Source organism: Mytilus edulis, chromosome 8, assembly GCF_963676685.1.
Source record: "Mytilus edulis chromosome 8, xbMytEdul2.2, whole genome shotgun sequence".
NCBI lineage: Eukaryota > Metazoa > Mollusca > Bivalvia > Mytilida > Mytilidae > Mytilus > Mytilus edulis.
In genome coordinates this window covers 18,391,719-18,414,764 of record NC_092351.1, presented here as the reverse complement: position 1 = coordinate 18,414,764, position 23,046 = coordinate 18,391,719, and the positions used below count along the sequence as shown (strand labels likewise).

At 33.3% G+C, this 23,046-nt stretch overlaps 3 protein-coding genes across 11 annotated transcripts in view; 2 read left to right on the top strand and 1 right to left on the bottom strand.

Annotated features, from left to right (window-relative positions):
- Positions 1–23,046, bottom strand: part of LOC139484982 (FHF complex subunit HOOK-interacting protein 1B-like) — a 626,211-nt gene that overhangs the window by 4,746 nt on the left and 598,419 nt on the right. The window lies entirely within an intron of this gene.
- The window catches only part of LOC139484979 (uncharacterized), a 36,116-nt gene that overhangs the window by 9,647 nt on the left and 3,423 nt on the right, over positions 1–23,046 (top strand). For 2 of the 7 annotated variants that reach the window (XM_071269048.1, XM_071269045.1), the window contains exons 2-13: positions 2,794–3,009; positions 3,435–3,532; positions 13,441–13,584; positions 14,074–15,853; positions 16,473–16,566; positions 16,814–16,975; positions 17,273–17,434; positions 18,591–18,623; positions 20,531–20,662; positions 21,348–21,482; positions 21,834–22,001; positions 22,181–22,516. In XM_071269048.1, the coding sequence (XP_071125149.1) occupies positions 2,794–3,009; positions 3,435–3,532; positions 13,441–13,584; positions 14,074–15,853; positions 16,473–16,566; positions 16,814–16,975; positions 17,273–17,434; positions 18,591–18,623; positions 20,531–20,662; positions 21,348–21,482; positions 21,834–22,001; positions 22,181–22,516 (3,460 nt within the window). Of the gene's footprint in view, positions 1–2,793; positions 3,010–3,434; positions 3,533–13,440; positions 13,585–14,073; positions 15,854–16,472; positions 16,567–16,813; positions 16,976–17,272; positions 17,435–18,282; positions 18,310–18,590; positions 18,624–20,530; positions 20,663–21,347; positions 21,483–21,833; positions 22,002–22,180; positions 22,517–23,046 lie in introns of all 7 variants that reach the window. The other 5 variants (XM_071269049.1, XM_071269047.1, XM_071269046.1 and 2 more) reach the window with 4 other exon arrangements.
- On the top strand, positions 8,674–12,837 carry LOC139486632 (uncharacterized). Its single transcript, XM_071271559.1, has one exon. The coding sequence runs from the start codon at positions 8,674–8,676 to the stop codon at positions 12,835–12,837; it is 4,164 nt and encodes a 1,387-aa protein (XP_071127660.1).

Sequence of the window (23,046 nt, the reverse complement as noted above, 5' to 3'; positions counted from 1 at the left end):
AAAAAAATCTAGTTCCAGACATGTACGATGTTATTTGATACATACATTCAAACAAGTTCTGACTTTCGAAACAAAAACATAGCTTAATCTTTCTATTGTCCCATTATTTTCTGTGCATTTTTGTGTCCTTCAAAAACCAATTTCTTTCAATTTCTTCAAGCATACATATGTACATCCATTTTAACCAAATAATAAATACTGGGAATAAATATGTCCATTACCCTACCTCGTCCATTACAAATATTGACGACAAATATTTGCTCAAACGTTAAGTCAACGATGAATTAAAATCTTGTTCATGTGAAATATTATTATACTAATTGTTACTTCGTTCTTTTAAATATAGGAATAACTAAATTGTATAAATACAACTAATTTTTATGCCAAATAAGATAAGTTTATGACATTTTTATGTTTAATGACAGTCACACTAACTGTTGGTATGTATCAACAACAAAAAAGAAGTCACCAGTTTTGTATTGTCTCTCTGACCATGGCTTTCCTACTGGTTTTTTCTTTCTCTCATAAAGTGATAGTAATTTGAACATGGATTTATTCTCGTTGGGCGTCAACAACCATCATGTTATTGAAATTTAAAGGCTATTATGCAATTCCGTAAAAACAATAAGTGTACAAATATGACCATATAAATGATATTCCAGGTCAACTCAGAAGTGCCACGTTAAAAACACGAAATGAATACAAAAAAAAAACCAGAGTTGTACATTGTAATTGGTTTTGATTCAGCTTTCAGTAACTGTTGGTACTCACTGATTGTCACGATATGTCTTTTTTCTTCTATTTTAGTGTATGTTAATTTTAACCTTAAAGTTCCGCTTTCAGAGTTTATGAAAGTGTCGAGCCCCAATCCTAGTTTAACCTGCCACATTATGTTCATGTTCTTAGTCGGAATCCTGTTATTCAGCGGTTGTTATGAGTTGTTGTCTGTTCTATTTGTATTTGGTTTATTGTTTTATCATACTTGTAAAAATGGACGTTAGTTGTCTCGTTTAAATTGTCATGTCTGAGCTTAATATACGATATGGAGTGTTGAAGGCTACACACAGTTGCCTATAATTAGATCCACGTCAGTTAGTCTCTTGTGGATAGTTGACACATCAGCGATCATATCATATCACCAGATTAAAACCTAGGGCCTATAAAAAAACACATTTTGTATCAAGGATTTAGAGGTGTCTTCCTCCTATTCCCACTTTTTAAAAATACTATTCCTTCTATTCCCACTTGCAAATAACAATAGATGTTTTGATAAATAATTTGTTTTTATAACAATCAGGGTTCATTAGAATTTCACCTAAGATTTACCTGTATTTTTTTTTAAAGCATAACATATTTGGTACACGGTTTAGGTATAATACCTTGTTTATTTGTAATATGTTTCTTTTTTTATCAAATAAATACTTAGAAATAGAGAAAAATTATGATAAACAGATTGGAGTTAGAATTATTTTTAAACTTTTGAATTTGTACTTAAAAATAAAGAAAAATTATGATAAATACATTGGAGTCAGATTTATTTAAAAAAAAATTAATTTGTAACTATAAAAAATTGTCTGCTTTACTAATAAATCATGGTATAAATAATATTATAACCAAGTATAATCTTATATATATATATATATATGTCTTAATTCTCACAAACCAAATTACAGAAAGGTATAGTGATAATTATACATATTTCAATACAATTACATAAATAAATAATGTACTAAAGTAGATAGAGGCATTCACAATTGTTCACCCAGAAAAGTTCAATTTGTTATTGATCTCCTTAATAAGTTTACAAAGTTCGTTTAGTTCTGTACATTTTGGGGAATTCATTAAGTCATAAAACTTCAATGTGTTTGTTCTATTTCTATTGTAAAATGCAATACATTGTTTTCTACAATTATCGAAAGCTGAACAATTAAAAATGTAATGGTATTCATCACCAATGGCATCTGAATTACACAATACACATTTTCTGTTTTCTCTTTCTATGTTTTGCCATCTTCCAGTTTCTATTGGAGATTTCATGTTCAAAGTTCCAAAATTAAGAAATAAGGATATCTGCCGGTCATCCAAAATACATATTTCTCAAACTCCAAAGTAACTTTAAATAAACGATAATTTAATGGTTTTGGTGATTCCTGTTGGCTTACGATGTGGAATAAAAGTATACTTTAAAATATAATTACTTGGACCAATAATCAAAGATATAAAATAATGGGTGAAAACTGTTAACTTTTATTACTTCATTATTTATTTTGTTTTAAAAAAAACAGAATTCATACAGATGCAAAAATAACTTATTACCTGTTCTAATAAAAAAAAACACTGGTCAATTAACAGTTGATTAAAAAATGTTTGTACAGTATAATCCGTTGTTTGAACAAGTTTTCCTTCTATTCCCACATGAAATTTTACCTTTTCTTACCAGATTTATAAAAAGTGGGAATAGAGGGAATGAACCGATTTAGATGGCCAATATTAAAGATGTATTTGAAGTTTTCTATACATATGGCACAAATTCAGACCATATGAATAGTAAGCTAGAATAAGAATAAGAGTTAAACGTAATGTACTTGGTAATAAATAAGAACTAATTAACGACTGGTTTGCTTTGAATGTTGTTTGCGTGAGTCAAGAGTTGAAGATTTATTTTTATAAATTCTTGAGAATGATGATTTTGACACAATGTAATTCTGAGTTTAACACTCATCTTTCACTTAAACGACAGGTTACAGAAGACATTAACGTGTATAAATCATTATATGATTATCTTTATTTCAGAGAGAAGACCTTAACGAACATTTTAGAAAGTTAGGCTTCCACAGAGAAGTTCCTACACCTGAATTATTGAGGGAAGCCCAGGATGTATACCGGAGGTTGGATTGGGAGCGGCCAGTTGATGACGATGGAAACGTGCTCCCCTCACCTCCCATGACATCTAAAGAGGATGTGCTGGACGAGGAAGCATTTGCAGTTTTAGATGAACACGCAATTAAGGTTTGTTGTAAATATTTGTTAGTTTAGTACTATTAACCTAGGCTAAATTTAAATTAGAGTGAAACATTCACAAAAAGATTAAAAATGTTTAAAGCCAAGAGGTGCATTTGTTTTATTCTATTGCATTTCACGCAATATTAATGCGTCATACTACCGGTATATGGTAATGACTGGAGTTTAAAAGATTCCATAGAACAGTATACATGCAAAGACATGTTAAATATATTTAAGTCTTAATGCGATTGTGTCGAGTTTACTGAACATTTTATTTTAGCGTTGATAAAATCCTCAGGTGCATTGTTCCAGAGAATCATAGGATAGAAACCTTAATTATTGTAGTGTTGAATCACAAAGTCTTTTCGACAACTAATGTTATACTTTGCACAATATATTTATGAAACTTATGTCTCACTTTTCACTTACAGACACCCTTCACCTACATCAATCAGCACATCCGATACCTAGTAAGTTACCTACTCCAACCAACAGACACAGATGTCGATAAAGCCAGAGTTCTGACGAGGTACACATATTTCATGTATTATTTTAATAGACTAACTTGAAAAGATACCATTGCCTTAGCATATATTTAAATATATTTCCAGAATGTGCATCTGCTGCACTTCGTTGTAAAAAAAAAGAGGAGTATAATGAACGGTTATGTTTAGGGTAATGTAATAAACTAAGTGTCCAGTGTTTTTGTTACGCTTACGTCTTATGGGGGGAAATGCTGACGTCGTAAATGATTTCAGTTATTTGAAGACGTTACGTTTGTGGACTCAGATTTATGCACGCCGTCATTATAGTTTTATAATAGTTTAATAAGAAAATTGCTATTTATTAGATAATAAAAGTAAAATAATACACAATTTTAATCATTAATGATAAAAATCAGACATGTTTATATTGAATACAGTGTAATTGTTATAACCCAAAGAACAGTATGTAGAGTTGAAATTAAACCATCTTGTAAAATCATAAAATTTGATACAACGAGAAGAAAACAAATTCAATCAAATTGATCTCCATGCGCACATTATTTGCTGGAATAAAAGTTTGAGGCCTTTAGTTTTGAATGCTAAATATAAAATGTTTGGAGAGCATTGAAATTAAATGATTTTTAAGAGGATAACAAAACACAATATATAATAATTTTGACCTTAAGGAATTGCACAGTTGTGAAATAACCATCGAGTTTACCAGAAACACACCAAACGAAACCTTTGTATGTAGTAAGTAATAGTAGTCATCCAGGTCTCTTCAGGGCACTTTTTGCCTTTACTTTGCATGGGCAACCGGGAGGAGTAAAATTTTACACTAGTTTGTACTATAGTAGTATATATGTATAGTATACGGTATGCAGTAGGCAACATTTTTTTTAAGGGTAACAACTTTGATGTCGGACATTAAAGTGGTAGTCTCCCTTATAATAGGCACCGATAAAAAAATTAAAAAAACAATTAACTAATTTATTTAATTTTTTTTTTTCCATTCACTTATAATTAATAAACCATGAAATACTTATACAATCATTAATCTTTATTTGTGTAAACACATTACTTGATAATTATTGATTTTCGGCTTATCTGGTTAATCCCTTTGGGAACATTAGTCATTATTGATTTTTGACTTATCTTGTCATTTCTATTGGACATACATGTAAACGTGTAAATAACAGTATTGATTTACGGATTATAACATTACTTTGCTAAATATAATTTATGAATTATCTATTTGAATATTTCTGTCCGTTGTGCTACAAAATATTCTTAATAAGAAGTAAATACTTTAAGGGGGAATAACTAGATATATATAAATTATCATATTACATTTCAGAGCCTAAAACACGTCTTTTCAGTACGGTGGTTCAACGTATACTGTGCGTATAAAATGGACGAATCCAATTTAAGGGGGTGTAAGGTGTTGAAATTTTGTTTTTATTATTATTGTATTGGTCTACATTGAACTATTAATTAAATATCAGTTATCAAACATCGAAACAATTATCATTTATGAACATATACTGACAATATACCTAATCCTATTTGATTTTATTCTGATTTACATTGCTTTATACCCCTATGATTAATTGGTTTAGTCATGTTGTATATAAACCCGAAAGCGGATCACATTTCAGACATCTTCTAATACAGTGAACGAACAGGATCCACGACAGTTTTATCAAGGTAAGTGTTTTTGGTCATCATATTATATAGTTAGACAAATATTTTGAAGAAATTAAAAATCATTGCATCTATAAAATATCGATATGATTTTTGTAAAAATTGTAAACTTTGTAAGTCTGAGGCCTTCCTACGCATGAACTATATGTACCAGTCTAGGGCGATATCATAGCTATAACGGAAAGGAAAGCAATATGATATGTCCCCGCTATGACTGGGAAACCCTTTCCGACTAACAGTTCATGTGGACCATTTGGGGTGCCAGCTCTGTTTCTGGTGACAGAAATTTGAATGGGGCGTGGAAAATCTTGAAACACCAGTTTCTTAATCAGACTATCAAAACAAACTAGCATCAGTTTCAAGCAGAATTTATTAATTAAAGATACATTGTATTAAATACGAACACCATAATGTTTTAACAATCATAAATCTTTAATGTCACTAGCTTTCAACCAAGAATTGAATTTTACAGGCCAATTCAACCATTTTACAAAATATTGTTTAGTTCGACCAGTTCCTTTTCCTTTTATAATTTTCTCAATTTTCCATAGTTCATGGTCACTTAATTCCACCTTCTGTAATTCTGACTGATAAAATGATCCTGTTATTTCATCGTTATTATAATCTTTGATTCGATATGTCTGTGTTTGACCCCTCCAGTATCTTCTGAATATTGTAAAAATTTCACCTGTCCATTTTTGGTCATATTCCCTTGAAAAGACATTTCTCAGGTGTGTTATTCTTACTTTATCTCCTTTTTTGTATCGAAATTGTAGACGTTTCACGGGTTTCGTTGATGAATGTGAAGAAAAATAGGTTGATAGACGGGCGATCTCTTCATTTGCATTGGTCACTTCAGCTGGTGGCATATCTATTGTACGATGAACAGTGTGATTGTATGCATCTGCAAAACTTTGCAACTTTTCTATATACCTATATGTTTGTTTGTAAGTAAAATATCTATAAACTTTAGTTTTAATCGTTTTGATTGCTCTTTCCGATACTGATGCTTTAACTTCATTCAATGCATAAAAATGATGTATCCCCCTTTTTTGAAAAACATCTTGAACGAGTCTCGATCTAAACTCCTGTCCTTTGTCTGTTCGAATTCGCTTTGGAGAGCGTGTTTTCAATATATCTTCAAATGCCTTAGCTACTGAAGAACCTTTCTTGTCTTTTAACTTTCGTAGCCATAAGTATTTGGAAAATGTATCTATAACAACTAAAATGTATGAAAATCCATCGTTGTACTTTGAAAACTTCACCATATCCATAAGGTCAGCAGACCATTGGTCATCAATGCCGGCAACTATTATATGAGTTCTTTTGTGGGGTCTCTTTGCCTGCCTTTGAATACTGTATGATTCCTGATTGTGTAACCACTTCCGTATTTTGTATTTGCTCAACGTATATTTTCCATCCTTTTTGACAAAAGCAAAAATCTTTTCAGGTCCGGAAAAGCTGGCAGGGTTAGATGGATTGAAATAAATGTTCCTTAGGTAGTCTTTCCAAGACATGTTCGTTGTTCTGCGTTCTTATGTTAAATGTTGGTTTTTTTTTTTTAATATTTTCAGTTACTTATATTTCTATTCACTAGCCTCGCTTTCATTATCAGTTTCCTCATCAGTGGTGTTTTCGTCTTCACTACCGCTATGGCTGTCATTTCCATGATCACTTTCATTGTCTTTAGATTCAGTGTCGTCATCTTTACCGGAACTTTGACTGTCTTCTATGAAGTTCTCAAGCTGGTGTCTATATTTTTTAATCGCCATCTGGATAGCTCTATTTTCATCAAATCCATCGCGTAAATACGCTTCGACTTTGTTCATAACATGAACATGCATTTTTTCATATTTTAATCTCATGATGTATTCAATTACCTGCAAATATCTATTCATAAATATAATCCAATCCTCATTTTTTAGCTTGTCATTTGCTCTCTGTTTGGCTTCTGTTTTTGAAAGCCCCCTTTTCAAGTATTTCTTTATTTTCACCTCTCTTGCTTCTTCATTATAATCTCTTGATATTTTGCCTATCTTCAGATAAGCTTTATTTTCTTGCTTGGTGTCATTTAAAACGTACTCGTTATCTGATTGGTTGTCAAGTCTTGCCTTCTTTGCTGAACTGTTTTCTTCTATATCTTCAAGCAATTTTCTTTTTGATTCTTTATTTTCCGGGCACCATGTTTTAATGTGTCTCTGTAGATCATGAATAGTTTCAAACAAAACTCCACAATCGTCACATGAATTCATTTTTGAGAGATCTTTATTTAACGTCTGTTTACTTTGAATCTTTTCTGTATAATGTTGTAAATCTTCTCTGACTGCTGTATTTGTAATCATTGGCGTCTGTGTGACGTCACGAAAGTTTTCTTCTAAAATGTTTGCTCTTAATCGTAAAGTTTCGAGAGTTGTTGGTTTCAAATCTACTAATAAATATCCGAAGTTTTTTTTTATAGCTTCCTGAAACTTATCCATAAAATAGCTGACTTTTCCTGGATACATTTGTTTAGCTAATGTCATCACTTGTTGCTTATCTATTGGATTATTAAACATAACTAAATAATGACAGTTTCTCCTCTGAGTAGGATCCTTGCTGTAATACAAATTTTGGTTAAGAACTACTACGGATAAATTCCTGTGGTGGCTTCCTTCAGTAAACAAATCGGTAATTCTCGGGTCTTTAGCTGCAGTAGACATCAAGTCGTCCAAAATAATCAAGTTTCGCTCTGTTGGGTCAAGAAAGCTATCATTTTCCAAATCTAAAGGTATCCCTTGTATGAATTGTACTCCTGGTAGAACTGTGTTTTTTATTTCCTCATACAATGGCTGCCATCTTTTATACAACCATATAATTCTCTGTGGTTTAGGTGAAACAATGTCTAAATTTTGAAGTAATTGTTTTAGAAAATATGTCTTCCCACAAGAAGTTGGTCCGCTCACTGTCATTGTGAATGGATGTTTAAACACAAAGAGTTCTGCATTATCGTTCCTCAGCTGCGGCGGCGTAAGGCTATCTTGCTTTGGCGGAGGAGGAGGAGGAGGAGGCGGCGGTAGGCTATCTTCCTTTCGCTGAGGAGGAGGAGGAGGCAGTAGGTTATCTTCCTTTGGCGGATGAGGAGGCGGATACACATCATCTCTCTGTAGATATGGTTGACTTATTCCATGTTTATTTCTATGATGTCGCAACATATTATCTTTTCTTGAAAATCTCAACTCACAAATAGGACAATTTTGTGTATCCATCTTCACACATGCAAGATTGTTGTAAATATGAAATGAACCGATAATTCGAAATTTTATATAGTCTTTAAAATGCATTCTGGGAAAAATTAATAAAAAAGGATGAAATGCATATTCTAGATTATTCTGGTAAACTCTGGTATATTTTTTGTTGTTGCATTATGGGTAATATTTTAACCTATAAATTATTTTCTTTTTTTGCAGATACTCATTCACTTGTGAACCACGAACGATGAAAGATGGAAAGTAAAGTACCTGGTTCAAAACATCATCGACAGTCCAAACAGCATGAGATGTATGAATGTGACATTTGTGGGAAAAAGTTTGGACGAAAATACAATCTTGAACGTCACCTTCTGCGACATAAAGACGATGCGCTGTTTCAGTGTAATGCATGTGGTGTCCTTTTTTCAAGAAAGGATAATTTACAACGTCACCTAGAACAAGTTCATAACCAAGCAGGAGGAGGCTTAAAGAGAAAATATACTTCCGAAAATAGCGCTTCTAAAAAACGTCGTCTGACAAAAAAGGATAAACCGGATCGCTTCTATGATCTAAGTGTTGTGTCAGAACGTAATTTACCCAAATTTAGGACAAAATCAACGGCATATAAAGTTACATTCAAAGAATTAGAAGTACGTGGTCTACCACAAATTTTGGTGACGCTTCAACTATTGTTTCAATCACTAATTAAGGACATGACCGAATTCATGAAAGCTGATGATCTTATACGTATGTCAATACAGTGTCCAGAGTTGGATTTTCCTATAACGATACCATTTATGAAAGTGGCACAGTTGTCAGCAGAAACAATGTTAAGGGAAATTGAAAGAGTGTTACAGTCATACGAACAATTTGTTCTCGATAGTTCACTTGAAATAGAGATTACCCATGTAGATATGCCGAAAGGTAGCGGGCGAAAGACGTGTAAATTCGTAGACATAGAAAGGTTTCTGAAAGACAAAAAGTGTATTATTCAGATTCAAAATTATGATGAACTTTGTTGTGCCAGAGCTCTTGTCACTGCTAAGGCCAATATCGACAAACATCCGAAGTGGGAAGACATTCGAAAAGGTCGACTGATTCAGAAGCAACTTGCTCTCGAGTTGCACGAGAAGGCAAATATTCCCCTTAAAGCTTGCGATCTAGAAGATATCAAACAATTTCAAAGTGTGATGAAAGACTGTCAAATTAATGTTGTGTCACAGCAACATTTCAATGGGATAATATTTCAAGGACCAGAAGCCGAGAAGAAAATATATCTATATCACCACAACGAACATTATGATGTCATTACAAGTATGCCTGCTTTCTTAAACAGAAGTTATTATTGTAGCACTTGTCAAAAGGGTTACCAGAACAAGGAGGAACATAAATGTAATAACATTTGTACATCTTGCCACAAAATACACGATAAAGAAAATAAAGACTGGATCTATTGTAAGGATTGTAATCGTTATTTTCAGGGAGACGTGTGTTTTCAACTTCACGCCAAGAAAACTAGCCAAGGACGTTCAACATGTACGTCATATTACAGATGCACAGAATGTGGACAATCGATAAACAGAAAAATGCACAAGAAAGTACATCAATGTGGAGAGGTTTACTGCAAAACATGCAAGGATTATTTTCAGCCTGGACATCTCTGTTTTATGATGCCTCTACAAGACGGAAAAAAGCTTTCTTCAATTGCAGATGATGACACCAAACTGAAAAGGAATACGCAAGACGAAGACCCCCTCCAGGTCTATATTTTCTTTGATTTCGAATGCACACAGGATGATTTAGTTCAATGTGAACAAGGATATGAACGATCTGATGATAGCCTTAAATGTAAAAACTGTAAAAAATCGCGGTGTGGAGTGTATGAACACAAGCCAAATTTGTGTGTAGTCCACAGGGTATGTTCTTACTGTTTGGAACATAATGTTAATGCTTCATCGACATGTGATACCTGCGGTAAAAATGAAATTATATTTAGTGGTCCGAATACAAACGACGAATTTTGCCAATGGCTGTTTTCTGGTGAAAACAACGGAGCAACAGTCCTCTGTCACAACTTCAAAGGCTATGATTCTTTTCCTATCCTATCATATCTATATAGGAATGGAATTCTACCTAAAATTATTCCTAGCGGTGCAAAGAACATGTCTGTTGAAATCCCTGCTTGTAATATTAGAATGATTGATTCGCTCAATTTCCTTCCTTCCGCCTTGTCAAAACTACCAAAGATGTTTGGGCTAGACGAATTACAGAAAGGATATTTTCCATACCTCTTTAACAGGCAAGAAAACCAATCTGTTGTACTTGAACATTTGCCTGACATTAAGTATTATAACCCTGATGGAATGAAAGTTGATGATAGAGAGATTTTCCTTGAATGGTATGCTGCAAATGCTCATAAGAAGTTTGATTTTAAGCTAGAGCTTTTGAAATACTGTCAATCAGATGTAGACATTCTAAGACGATGCTGTTTAAAATTTCGTCGGTTATTTATGGCTATGACAACTATAGACTCTAACAAAGATGGCATTGATCCCTTTGAGAAATGCATAACTATAGCCTCGGCTTGTAACCTTGTCTTCAGGAAAAACTTTCTACGTCCAGAAACAATTGGAATTATTCCAGCGCAAGGCTACAATCCAGAGGAAAAACACTCTATCAAGGCACTGAAATGGCTGAGATATGTATCCAAATCAAAAGGGATCCATATACAACATGCACGCAATGGCGGAGAAAAGTGCATTGGCGACTACAGAGTTGATGGCTACCACAAGAGTGAGGATGGAGAAGAGATTGTATTTGAATATCATGGGTGTTTCTGGCATGGGTGTTCAAAGTGCTACAGTAAACAAACAGTAAACACGGTTAATAAAATGTCAATGGCTGATCTCCATCAACGAACGCTTGAAAAAAAGAATTATCTGGAAAAGCAAGGTTATGAATACATATCTAAATGGGAATGTGATTTTGACAAGGAAATAATTGAAAATATTGATATTAAAACTTTTGTAGACAGTGTGAACTACGTCAATCCCCTTGAACCTAGGAATGCTTTTTCGGGTGGTAGAACAGAAGCCTTTAAACTATACCATGAAGCTAAAGATGGTGAACAAATCAAATATTATGACGTAACATCTTTGTATCCCTTTATCAATAAAACTGGGAAAGTTGTATTGGGGCATCCTACTATAATAACAGAGAATTTTGATGATATTTCAAAGTATGAGGGTCTTATCAAATGCTGTGTTCAGCCACCTCGTGGACTTCATATTCCTGTGCTTCCTGCAAAAATCAATAACAAACTGATGTTTTCGTTATGTAGAACATGTACTGAATTACAACAGACAACAACCTGTCTCCATACTAACACTGAAAGAGCTATAACTGGCACTTGGGTAACAGATGAACTGAAGATGGCAATAAATAAGGGGTATATATTAGAAAAAATATACGAAGTATGGCATTTCAATGATGTCGAGCAATACGATCCGAAATCAAAATCTGGAGGAATATTTACGGAATACATAAACACTTTTCTAAAAATGAAACAAGAGGCAAGTGGATGGCCTTCCTGGTGTGAAACCGAAGTCGAAAAACACAAATATGTTCAAGATTATTTAGAGAAAGAAGGTATCCAATTAGATTATAACAAAATAAAAAAGAATCCGGGTCTCCGTTCCCTTGCTAAACTTATGTTGAATAGCTTCTGGGGTAAATTTGGGCAAAGGACAAATCTACCTCAAGTGGAGTACGTATCTGATCCATCCGTTTATTTTGACATGTTAACCAGTGATCAACAAGAAGTAACTTGTGTTAACTTTGTTACGGATGAAATGATTGAAATGCGTTGGAGGAACAAAGAAGAATTTATAGAAGTCTCAGGAAGAACTAACGTTGTAATAGCAGCCTATACAACAGCTCAAGCCAGACTTAAGCTGTACAGTTATTTAGACAAGCTAGGAGATCGCGTATTATATGCTGATACAGATTCTGTGATATTTACAGCTAAACAGGGCGAATGGGAACCACCTTTGGGTGATTATTTAGGAGAACTTACGGATGAGGTTCCAGCTAATAACATAACGCACTTTGTGACAGGCGGCCCTAAAAATTACGCTTACAAATTGCAGAAACCCTATAGTGATGGAAATCAGACTGTTTGCAAAGTGAGAGGTATTACCCTCAATTATAAAAATGCACTTAGCATAAATTTTGATGCTGTCAATGATATGGTAACAACTTCTGAGAAGAAAACAATAACTGTAGTAGATGAACATAAAATCATGAGAGATTCAAAAAGTAGTAGAGTTATTACTGGCCAACAGAGCAAAGATTATAGAATTGTGTTTGATAAGAGAGTGATTGTGTCCGATTATAAAACATTACCATATGGATATTAAGAAATGATTTAAACATATACTGCATATCTATGTATTGTAAATAATAAGATATATATACTAATGTTTTGATGTGCTTCTTGATAATAAAATATATGAAAATTCTATATTGTTCACGTCATTTGTCTAGACTGTAAACAAATCTCAAAAACTTGCCTAAAAATGCATACAAAAAAAAAGACACAAAATACACAATGCACAAACACTAGAGCTGTATGGTAGATGCAGATCCTGCTCGTGACAATGGAAAGTTGCCCAGATTTTTTTTTATCAGTGCCTATTATAAGGGAGACTACCACTTTAATGTCCGACATCAAAGTTGTTACCCTTAAAAAAAAATGTTGCCTACTGCATACCGTATACTATACATATATACTACTATAGTACAAACTAGTGTAAAATTTTACTCCTCCCGGTTGCCCATGCAAAGTAAAGGCAAAAAGTGCCCTGAAGAGACCTGGATGACTACTAGTAATGATGAATTTTCTTTTAAAATGAAACGCTTGTAAGATACACTGTCTTCAACACCCTCCAAAGAAAATCTTAAGTGAACTTTTCGATTTGATTCGGTTTACGTGTATTCCAATGCGTTGTTTTTCTTGACAGATGGCTTGCCCGATGTTTGGAGGATGACTATGTACGACATTTACCAAGAACAGAATGGACAACAGACGATTCTACTGCAAGTTATTTGTGGAAGCTTCGACGTCGGACAATGGATTACGACGAACTATTCCATGTACTCTGCGAGTATGTTGTTGGACTTCTTTAATATAGTTTGAGTTACTTGTACAAAATAAGCTTGGAATGAAATACTAGTAACGTTTTGTAGCACTCCGTTTTGACTCTTTATTGTCCGAAATTATTGTGTCGCTTATCTTCGTGGAAATATTATGAAATGAAAATACGTTTAATTATAATTACATTCTTCAACATAAATTTATTGGGGCTCTTTATAGCTTGGTGTTCGATGTGAGCCAAGGCTACGTGTTGAAAGTCGTACTCTGACCTATAGTTGTTTACTTCTACAAATTGTGACTTGGATGGAGAGTCGTCTCATTGGCACTCACAACAAATCTTTTGATATCTATCTAATTTAAATAATGCTTTTGTAAACGCAAACTCTTTTGTATCTTTAATTGGGGATAGAAAGGAGCAAGTTATTTCCAACAAACAGAAACCTTATCAACCAGAACCATTTTATTTTACCTTTTAATACATAGTCAATATTTTTTCCAGACATGCAGATATAAAATTTGAGTTAGTTAGAGGTTGTGTACGTAACACGATCAATTACGAGGTTGGCGCTGATTTTAAGAATCAAAGAAAAACCTGGACTGCGGCATTACTAGATGGGGAATGGCGTCTTATTGATGTACGTTGGATATGTGAAGCAGCTTATGGTGTTACAAAGAACAATTGGAGGCTTATTGAGGACGAAAAAGGAAAAGTTAGCACAAAGCGTGCAATGCAAGAAAACAGAGGAACATATAAAACGCACTGCCGATTTCGTGAATTTTACTTTTTAGCTGACCCAGAAATATTTGTGTTTGACCATTTCCCCGACGACGACAAATGGCAGTTGTTAGCTCGAACTGTAACTTACGACGAGGCAAAAGAATTACCAGCAATAAGATCTGACTTCTTTCAGGAAAAATTGACCTTGAAATCACATCCAAAGTCAAACGTGTCAAGTAATGACGGACAAGTCACATTCGAAATCGGATTTGACACTAGCAAGCGTATGACGTTTGCTTACAAACTGTACAGGTCAAAAGGTTGTAGAGAGCAAGTGGTTTCGACAAGAAGCGCTTTAGATAGATTTGTCTTCTTGGAAAGAGATCTCGACGAAGGAGTTATGAGAGCTGTTATTCGATTTCCGTTTGTAGGGCAATTTCTGTTTGAACTTCATGGTAGTGAAAAATCAGACACACATCATGCGTTGCTAGTGACGTACTTCCTCACTTGTCATGATATAAAGGAAGATTGTAAACCACTTCCTCCAAATATTCGCGAAGAATGGGGTCCAGGGGAGGATACGAAAGATATGGGAATGGTACCGTTAACTCATCGTAAGGGTCAAATCGAAGCTGATGATGGCGATGCAGAAATTAAATTTTCATTGGATAGGGAACTTGAATTTAAACATGATTTAGTGAAGGGCGAAGTTGATATACCTGTCACTGAAGGTCATATTCTTCATACAATTGAGAATGGAGAAATGTCTATAAACGTGAGACTTCCGGAAGCAGGCGAGTATGCACTTAATGTAATGGCAAAGGAAAAGAACAAGAAAACAAGATTTGCTCCAGCCTGTAGTTATCTTGTTAGCTGTCAGGACGAACCCCTCGAATCTGATCCCTTTCCTGATACAGAAGGAAAACAGTTAGGTCCAACTGCAACATTTGCTCAATTGGGATTCTCTGAAGATGACCCTTGGCCGTCCTTTGTAACTAATCTTGTTACGGGAGAATATAAAATGGCTATCAAACGAAAAAGAAACATACTAGTAGCCGCATCGCTGGAACTGGAAGAGGGTGACACAACAACAGATTACCATAACTATGTCTCAGTTGATACAAAGGGAGAATTGGTTTTGATTTGTGCCACTTTCCCCAAGATGGGAACATACACATTAACTGTGTTTGCACGAAATACAGATGCAGTTGACGATTCAGATTTATTCTTGCCACTATACGTCAAAATCATTGAAGTCGTGTTGCCAACATTGACCGGAACTCCTGTACCAACAACTGCACTGCTGCCAGCCTGGTGTCATGGATACAGCATAAAAGAGCCTGAACATTGCTGCCTACCTTCCAATGAAAAAGTTATGATGTCGATTGCCATTCCTGAAGCAAGTGTTGTCTTAGTAAAAGGTCACCCAGAATGCAAGATGAAGAAAAATGAAAATGGGTATTGGGAGGGATTACTTAAAACCGGGCCGCCGGGAAGTGTGATAGATATCATGGCAAAAGAGACAAACAGAGATCAAGCAGAAAAGATAGTATCATACGAAGTAAGTGTTCAATTCTTCAGATTAGTGCCTTGTTTTGCCTATTTTAACTTTTGCGATTCGGGCGTCACTGATGAGTCTTTTGTAGACTAAACGCGCGTCTGTCGTACACAATTCTAAGCCCGGTATCTAATTGTATATACTAGTACTGTAACAATATACAATATGACAATTAGTGCAAATAAGCCAAATTCAACATAGGTGAAAGTGAAATCAAAACTGACATTTTGTGTATATATATTTTTTTTAAATTAAAACTAACTTTATCTTACTTTTAATCCCCTCGAGGTAACCATCCACTCATCAGCAGGATATACTATTCTCAGTGACTTTGGTATCATAAATGTATATTCGCCATTTATAGAATAGTCTTGATCGTTCACATTTCTATAGGACAAAGTTAACCATGAGACAGTTATGGTTTAAAATATATGTATATTGAAATTAGAAGATCTGGTATGATTGCACATGATAAAACTCTCCACAAGTGACCAAATGACACACAAATTAACAACTATAGATCACTATTTGACCTTCAAACACTATACAAAGCGCATGGTACCGCATAGTTCGCAGATCTTTTAAGTTTCTCTTTCAAGATTTATTTTGTATATTCCTTAAGGTTGTGTCAAAGGAGGACCTGTTGCAAATGGAAATGAAACAAGAAGTCACCTTTAGAGATGCATTGAACAGACTAGAATCTAAGGAAGCTGAAAGTAAGTACACACCCTTACACACGTGCACAGACACACAATTAGTGATACAACGTAGAAACCCGATAGTTTAGGAGACATTAATTTGTAGGAGAGAGAGCGAGAGAGAGAGAGAGAGAGAGAGAGAGAGAGAGAGAGAGAGAGAGAGAGAGAGAGAGAGAGAGAGAGAGAGAGAGAGAGAGAGTTTCCAGATAATCTACCGACGCAATTTTAATGCATTGCATTTATTGGTTATTTTCTTCATTTTCAGAACAAAGTCGTATAATAACACGTTTGAATCAGGCTGTTGATGACAGGAACCGGCCAAAATTGGAAAAGTGCCTTGCACGTGCTAAAGAATTAAACCCCAAGGGTGCTACTGTTGATATAACTCGTGCAGAGGTTCTTTTGCGTGAACTTTTAGATGAAGAAGGTATAGTAAATGAATGATGTTGTCAAAATATGCAAAACTTCTTCTAAAAAATAAGTCAAATTGTCTATGCAAAAATTAATAGTGGGTATTGAATAATAATGCATGTAAATAGTTATATAAAAGTGACAATTATTGAACGATTTGAAAAAAAAAAATCTTTTTAAATAAATTTTGTTTTCATTATAAATTTAAAATAATATACTTTTAAAGTATGACTTCAATTGGCTTTTGTATACTACTAGAAAATGATGAGATGATATTCCCAAATAAACGAATTTGTTTTATCTTCATTTTCAGGAAGACTCATTGCTAGAAAAGAGCTGAGAAAAGCTACCAGAATATCTGATATACCGTCTTTAGAGGCAGCTGTAAGAAAATTTAAACATTTGCAAATGGTTGAGGAAGATGGAGATTTCTCAGCAGCTGTAGAAGTATTACGTAATTTGTTAGATAAAAAAGGTAACTATCTAAAAATAAAATTTAAAACTTGTAAACATTTTGAGAATCTGAAGCGATTTGCTTGATGTACCTTCATTAAACTATATAATGTATTATATAGTGATTTTTATACTGATCGTGTACAAAGATCGAAAGTACAACCATCAAATTATACGTGAAGTAGACATTCAAACTACAGTTTTAAAAGTTCGATGATAAATTGATAAATTGTATTCACGTCAACCCACCTCAATGTTTACAAAACATGAATCAATAATAGTGCATGATGCAAAATATAATATAACCTTTGCTTCTTTTGCGTGCAAAAAACATATACAAGCTACGTGAACAAATCACTGGGTTGGAACTAATGTGAGTAGAAACTACTACTTCACAAAAACAAAAGATACACGATAAATAATACATGTTGAATTACAAATGTTTTAAGAATAAAACAAAAGGGTATTTTGAGTTCATCTACAAACTCTTGACTCTGGACAGTAATAAAAATAAAAATTAAAGTAAAATAACAGAAATACGAAACTGAGAAAATTCAAAGCGCAAAGTCCCTTATCAAATGACTTAACCAAGAGCACAAACACATCAAACAAATGGAAAACAACTGTCATATTCCTGACTTGGTACAAACATTTCCTTATATAAAATATGGTGGATTAAACTTAGTTTTATAGCTAGCTAGAACTTTCACTTATATGACAGTCGTTTAGAATTACACGATGTTGTCAACAATGTGTGAGAATGAATGATTTGCTTTGGTTTTCAATAAATCAAGAAATGTCATTGCAGTATAACTATACAGAATATGTATTTGAATAAACAAACTTATTTACTTTTCGATAAACCAACAGGAATGTTGCGATATTCTCCACCAACACGTACGTTGTAAATCATGGTGGAAGCGTGGTTATGCATAAATTCATAATGATTATTAAGCACAATTGGTTTATTGTTCACTTGTTATGGTTTATAAACATTCACTTTCATTGTATGAAGGTAGAAACGGTTCATTTTTTTGTAATGGTAAGCAGTTCGGTAATTTTCACATAAATACATGGTTAACATTGTACACAGGATTGAGTTTATAAAAAACACATGTTTATATACCATTTACAAAGTCTCTCTCTCGTATGTCATTTTGGAGGTAAATGAATTTCAGATGATTATGTTCTTCCCTCGATAATTATTGACGGTAAGTTTTGATATAGGTACTCTGAAATAACCCTCACGTACTTCACTCTGTATTTAAAATAGTGTTTGATGAAACAAATCTAACATTTCACCTTCAGTTGTTTTCTGAAAATTTAAGATATTTTCTATACTTTTTAGATCAGAATTTGTTGAGTCTTCATCTACCAAGTAGATCTAATACTTTTTCTGTTATTTCTTGTTAGCATATGAGTGAAATTCAAAGCTATACAAATTCTTGATATACTATACATTATAATTGATCGATATAAATAAATAATTGTATACCACTTTTTTTTTTATACGGACAAATTTTTCATAAATCAAGAGAGAAAAAAACCTTTTTCATAATACAGTACACCAATCTGTAATGGGTATGAACTTTAAGAAAATATAATGACAAAATGGATACTAAAGATCTCGTGGCAAATAACCTTACAATACATGTAATTGCTTTGATCTGTCACCTATAGAGAGCAAGCTTGCAACCTTAACCTTTTATTGTTTTAGCTTGATAGTCTAAAATTAGACGTGTGACTTAATGCTTTTGAGAACTACCATTATTTTTGTATTCTTTTTTTCTCTCCTCTATTAAATACCTTGCTTTATATTTCATGTACTATAAACTCATCATAGATACCAGGGGCCTGGTTTTCGAAAGTATCTTATGACTAAGACATGTCTTATGATGGTCTTACGACATGTCATAGTCGTAAGATATGTTTTCGAAAGTGTCCCAAGTTACGATTTGTCATAACTTATGTCGTAAACTTAAGACCCCTCGCGACATGACTTATGATGGACTTATGATCGTCAACTAAAATTTTAATTGCTTTTCATGTATAATTTCATGTTAATTGCAATAAAAAGTATATGTTGTGTTTCTCAGTTAGCTAATCAGTAAAGATTTGATTTTTCTTAGTCACCTACGTAAATTAAAATTTGAATCTCCTGCCTGCGACATACAATATCGAATTCTTTTCTTACTCATGGTTTTGTATAATAAATATACATATTATTTCATTCCTAGTATATTTAATAGTACTATATTAGTGATGTGCACGGGCATTTCGTTAAGCGGGTACTCGATGTACCGAATCTTAAAAGTATTCACAGTTAAATAACAATGCATGTATGGTAATACACGAAAGCAAAGTTCAAGATTTATTATATATTACAAACTAAATTTAAACAAGTTACCACTTATATTTCAATTCCTTTTTGCATAAAATTTCATGTTCATTCTAACGAAAAAATAGAATATTCGTAAATATTAAGAAAGGTAATAAATAATATGTTCATACTTTTCATTTTCATTTTTATATTTATCACTTTTTAATCATTATTTTAAATAATAGAAAATAATGTTCACTTATGACAGTCATAAGAGCATCATAGATATGACTCTCTTAAGACAGCTTTGATTTACATACTATGACATATCATATGATAGTCATAAGATGATCATAAAATATGTCCTAAGATATATCTTATGACATATCTTATGATACTTTCGACAACCAGGCCCCAGGACCAAAATTCTATATTTACGCCAGACGCGCGTTTCGTCTACAAAAGACTCATCAGTTACGCTCGAATCAAAAAAGTTTAAAAGGCCAAATAAAGTACGAAGTTGAAGAGCATTGAGGACCAAAAATTCCGAACTTTTGCCAAATACGGCTAAGGTTAATCTATTCCTGAGGTAGAAAAGCCTTAGATTTTCAAAAATTCAAAGTTTTGTTAACAGTTAATTTATGATTATGAACATATCAATGATAACTCAAGTCAACACAGAAATGCTGACTACTGGGCTGGTGATATGTATGCATCTTTGTAATTTTACATTTTTCAATGTCGTTGTCAGAAAACCTTCAATTGTTCCATGAAATTTGAATTTTTATGTTTTATAAGATGATGTTAAGAAAGATGTAACCTTGCACACTGCCACTGGTGAAAACCTTTTCCATGGTAGAAATACAGGTGGGGTACACATATATGTTTTACCCGATGGACATGTGCAACAGCAAGAGCTCACTGGAGCAGGTAAGAAGAAGAAAATACATATACAATGAAGTAGCTCAACTGAAAGGAAAAAAGGAAAACTGCTTATGAATATTCAATCTTCCTTTTGTTTTTATATATAATCTAAGGGTTATTGTGTAAGCTGTGTGTGTTTGGTATGTTTTTTCACCTTTTATATACGACTTTCATCTCTTCATGGAAGTGCACTTTCACTTGTTGTCTCTTCTTTTCACTGTGGTGATTGGTCTTTTACCGGTTGTTATATTCTTTACATAGAACATTTTAATCCTTGTATCTATGATAGCTTTATTTATTAGTCAGTTTCAACAAAGTTACACTGAAGGTTAAATTGTTGAAAAATTAATATTGTAAACAAACTTTGACAACTGATAGAAAGAAGAAACAAGCATAACTATGCAGACAATATTTTACCAACATCAATAGTTTATTAAATCCGTTTTTTCTTATTTTGTTCGCTTTGTTGTTCTGTATTTATAGTTTATGCTACGAACACAGCTCTTTCTAGTAAAATTTTAATATAAGGCTATGCATTTCTGTAACAGTATTTGTATCTTTACATTTATATCGCATTATCTTGCTTCCAGTATTCAACAACAGATTTATTTGTATAGTAATTATATGTTCTAATAACTGAAGCACAATTTGAACTCTACATTTACTATAACATGTATCGTTTAAAACATAGAATCAAGTTTCCTACACCACAGTATGAGATCATTCCACAAAGACACGACCCAGCTCACATTCTCCGAAATACCAGAATCAAAGGGAGACGATAGCTTTACCGGACCATCGCATCATTTCAGTGGACCTACGCTTGGTAATTTAAAAATATTTCTAAATAACATGTAAGCGCAGATCATATGTAACGTCGTAATGATCAGATTGGTCACTGCAAGTAATTATTTTCCCCAAATTTAATATGCGCATTCCGTCTTGCGACTAAAGGATACTTTTTATTAGAAAGTACATTTATTTTTTGGTTTAAAACCAGGGAGCAGTATATAATTCGATCAGTCTCAGCAATTCAATTTTGTTTAATAAATTGTGTAGTACCATATATGACTTTTAATTGTTGTGACAGTATAATAGATGAATCAATATTTCTGACATCAAAGCTGCACAATGGAATATCACGAACAAAACACTTATTGTTCTTTTAATATATCAGGAACGTCAACACCGCAAAAGCCACACAAAAGCAGCGCTAGGGTCCCAGAATTGTTGAGAGAAGCCCGGTTAAAAAGTAAAATGGCACAACAGTCAGATGATGAACCTGATCAAGACGAGGTTGAAGCTGCACTGGATGAAATAGAAAAAGAGGAGCACATTTCAAAAGGTAACTCACATCCATTTATAGATGAATTCTCTTCATTTTGCTAGTATTCTACGACATTTCTCATTTGGAAAGTCACCAATTAACTGTTTTTATTTTAAATCATTTTTTGTTTTGAAAATGCTCTATTTCGTGCTTAAAATTGCAACTAGTACATTTCTGAAATTTACCAAATTTTACAGACTGGGGAGGCCGTCGTACCTGGAAAAACAGAACTATGAATGTTTTCAAGAAGTATTGGCACAGTATGAAAGAAAAGTCACAAGTCTCAGAGGAAACACTCAATGATGACATTGAGAAAGAAATTCAGAGACTACGACATATCAATACGATGTGTCGAAAAATGTCACAAGCAGCAAGGAAGATTGGTCGAAATTATGGAACTCTAATAAGCAGCGAGAAATCATTCCATGAATTACTTGGGGATATTCCGGACCTGAATGAAAGTTTGGGAGAGGAACTAGCTAACACATCTATTACTCAACAAGACCTAATAGGCGTAGAAGGAGTAATGAAAGGTAAGTACATTGAACACTTTAATACAAAAACAAGTAATTTAATTTTGGATACAACGCATCTTCTGATTATGAAGTCAACTTTGAATTTTTTAAAACTCAACGCCAATTGTTTTTATGTCTTATGGTTTTGTTAGGGAGAACATTTAATATGAAATTTTGAAAATGAGTGTTTATTTCTGGTAACAAATGAGAATAACACGAAATTAATATATATCCCAACCCGATGCATGAAATAATTGTGCAAAACAGTGAGAGATAAACTACCTTGACTTGCTAAAGGTAATTATACATATTCCCTTTAGAATACAAACCTAAGCCATTCAGATTATTAAATGATCTGTCAAATGTATATTTTGAACCTAACTAATGTGTTCATCAATGCAAACTTATGAATCTAACAAAAGTAATCAATTTTTAATGTTAACACATAAAACAACTATAACGATATGGCTTGTCAGTATTGGAAGCTATCTAATCTTATCTAATATACTTTTAGAAATCAAGAGTTCAATCGTGCACATGTATTGCAT

Excerpts from the sequence above, each read along its gene's own strand:
- LOC139486632 (XM_071271559.1), top strand. The coding sequence starts at position 8,674 with ATGGAAAGTAAAGTACCTGGTTCAAAACATCATCGACAGTCCAAACAG.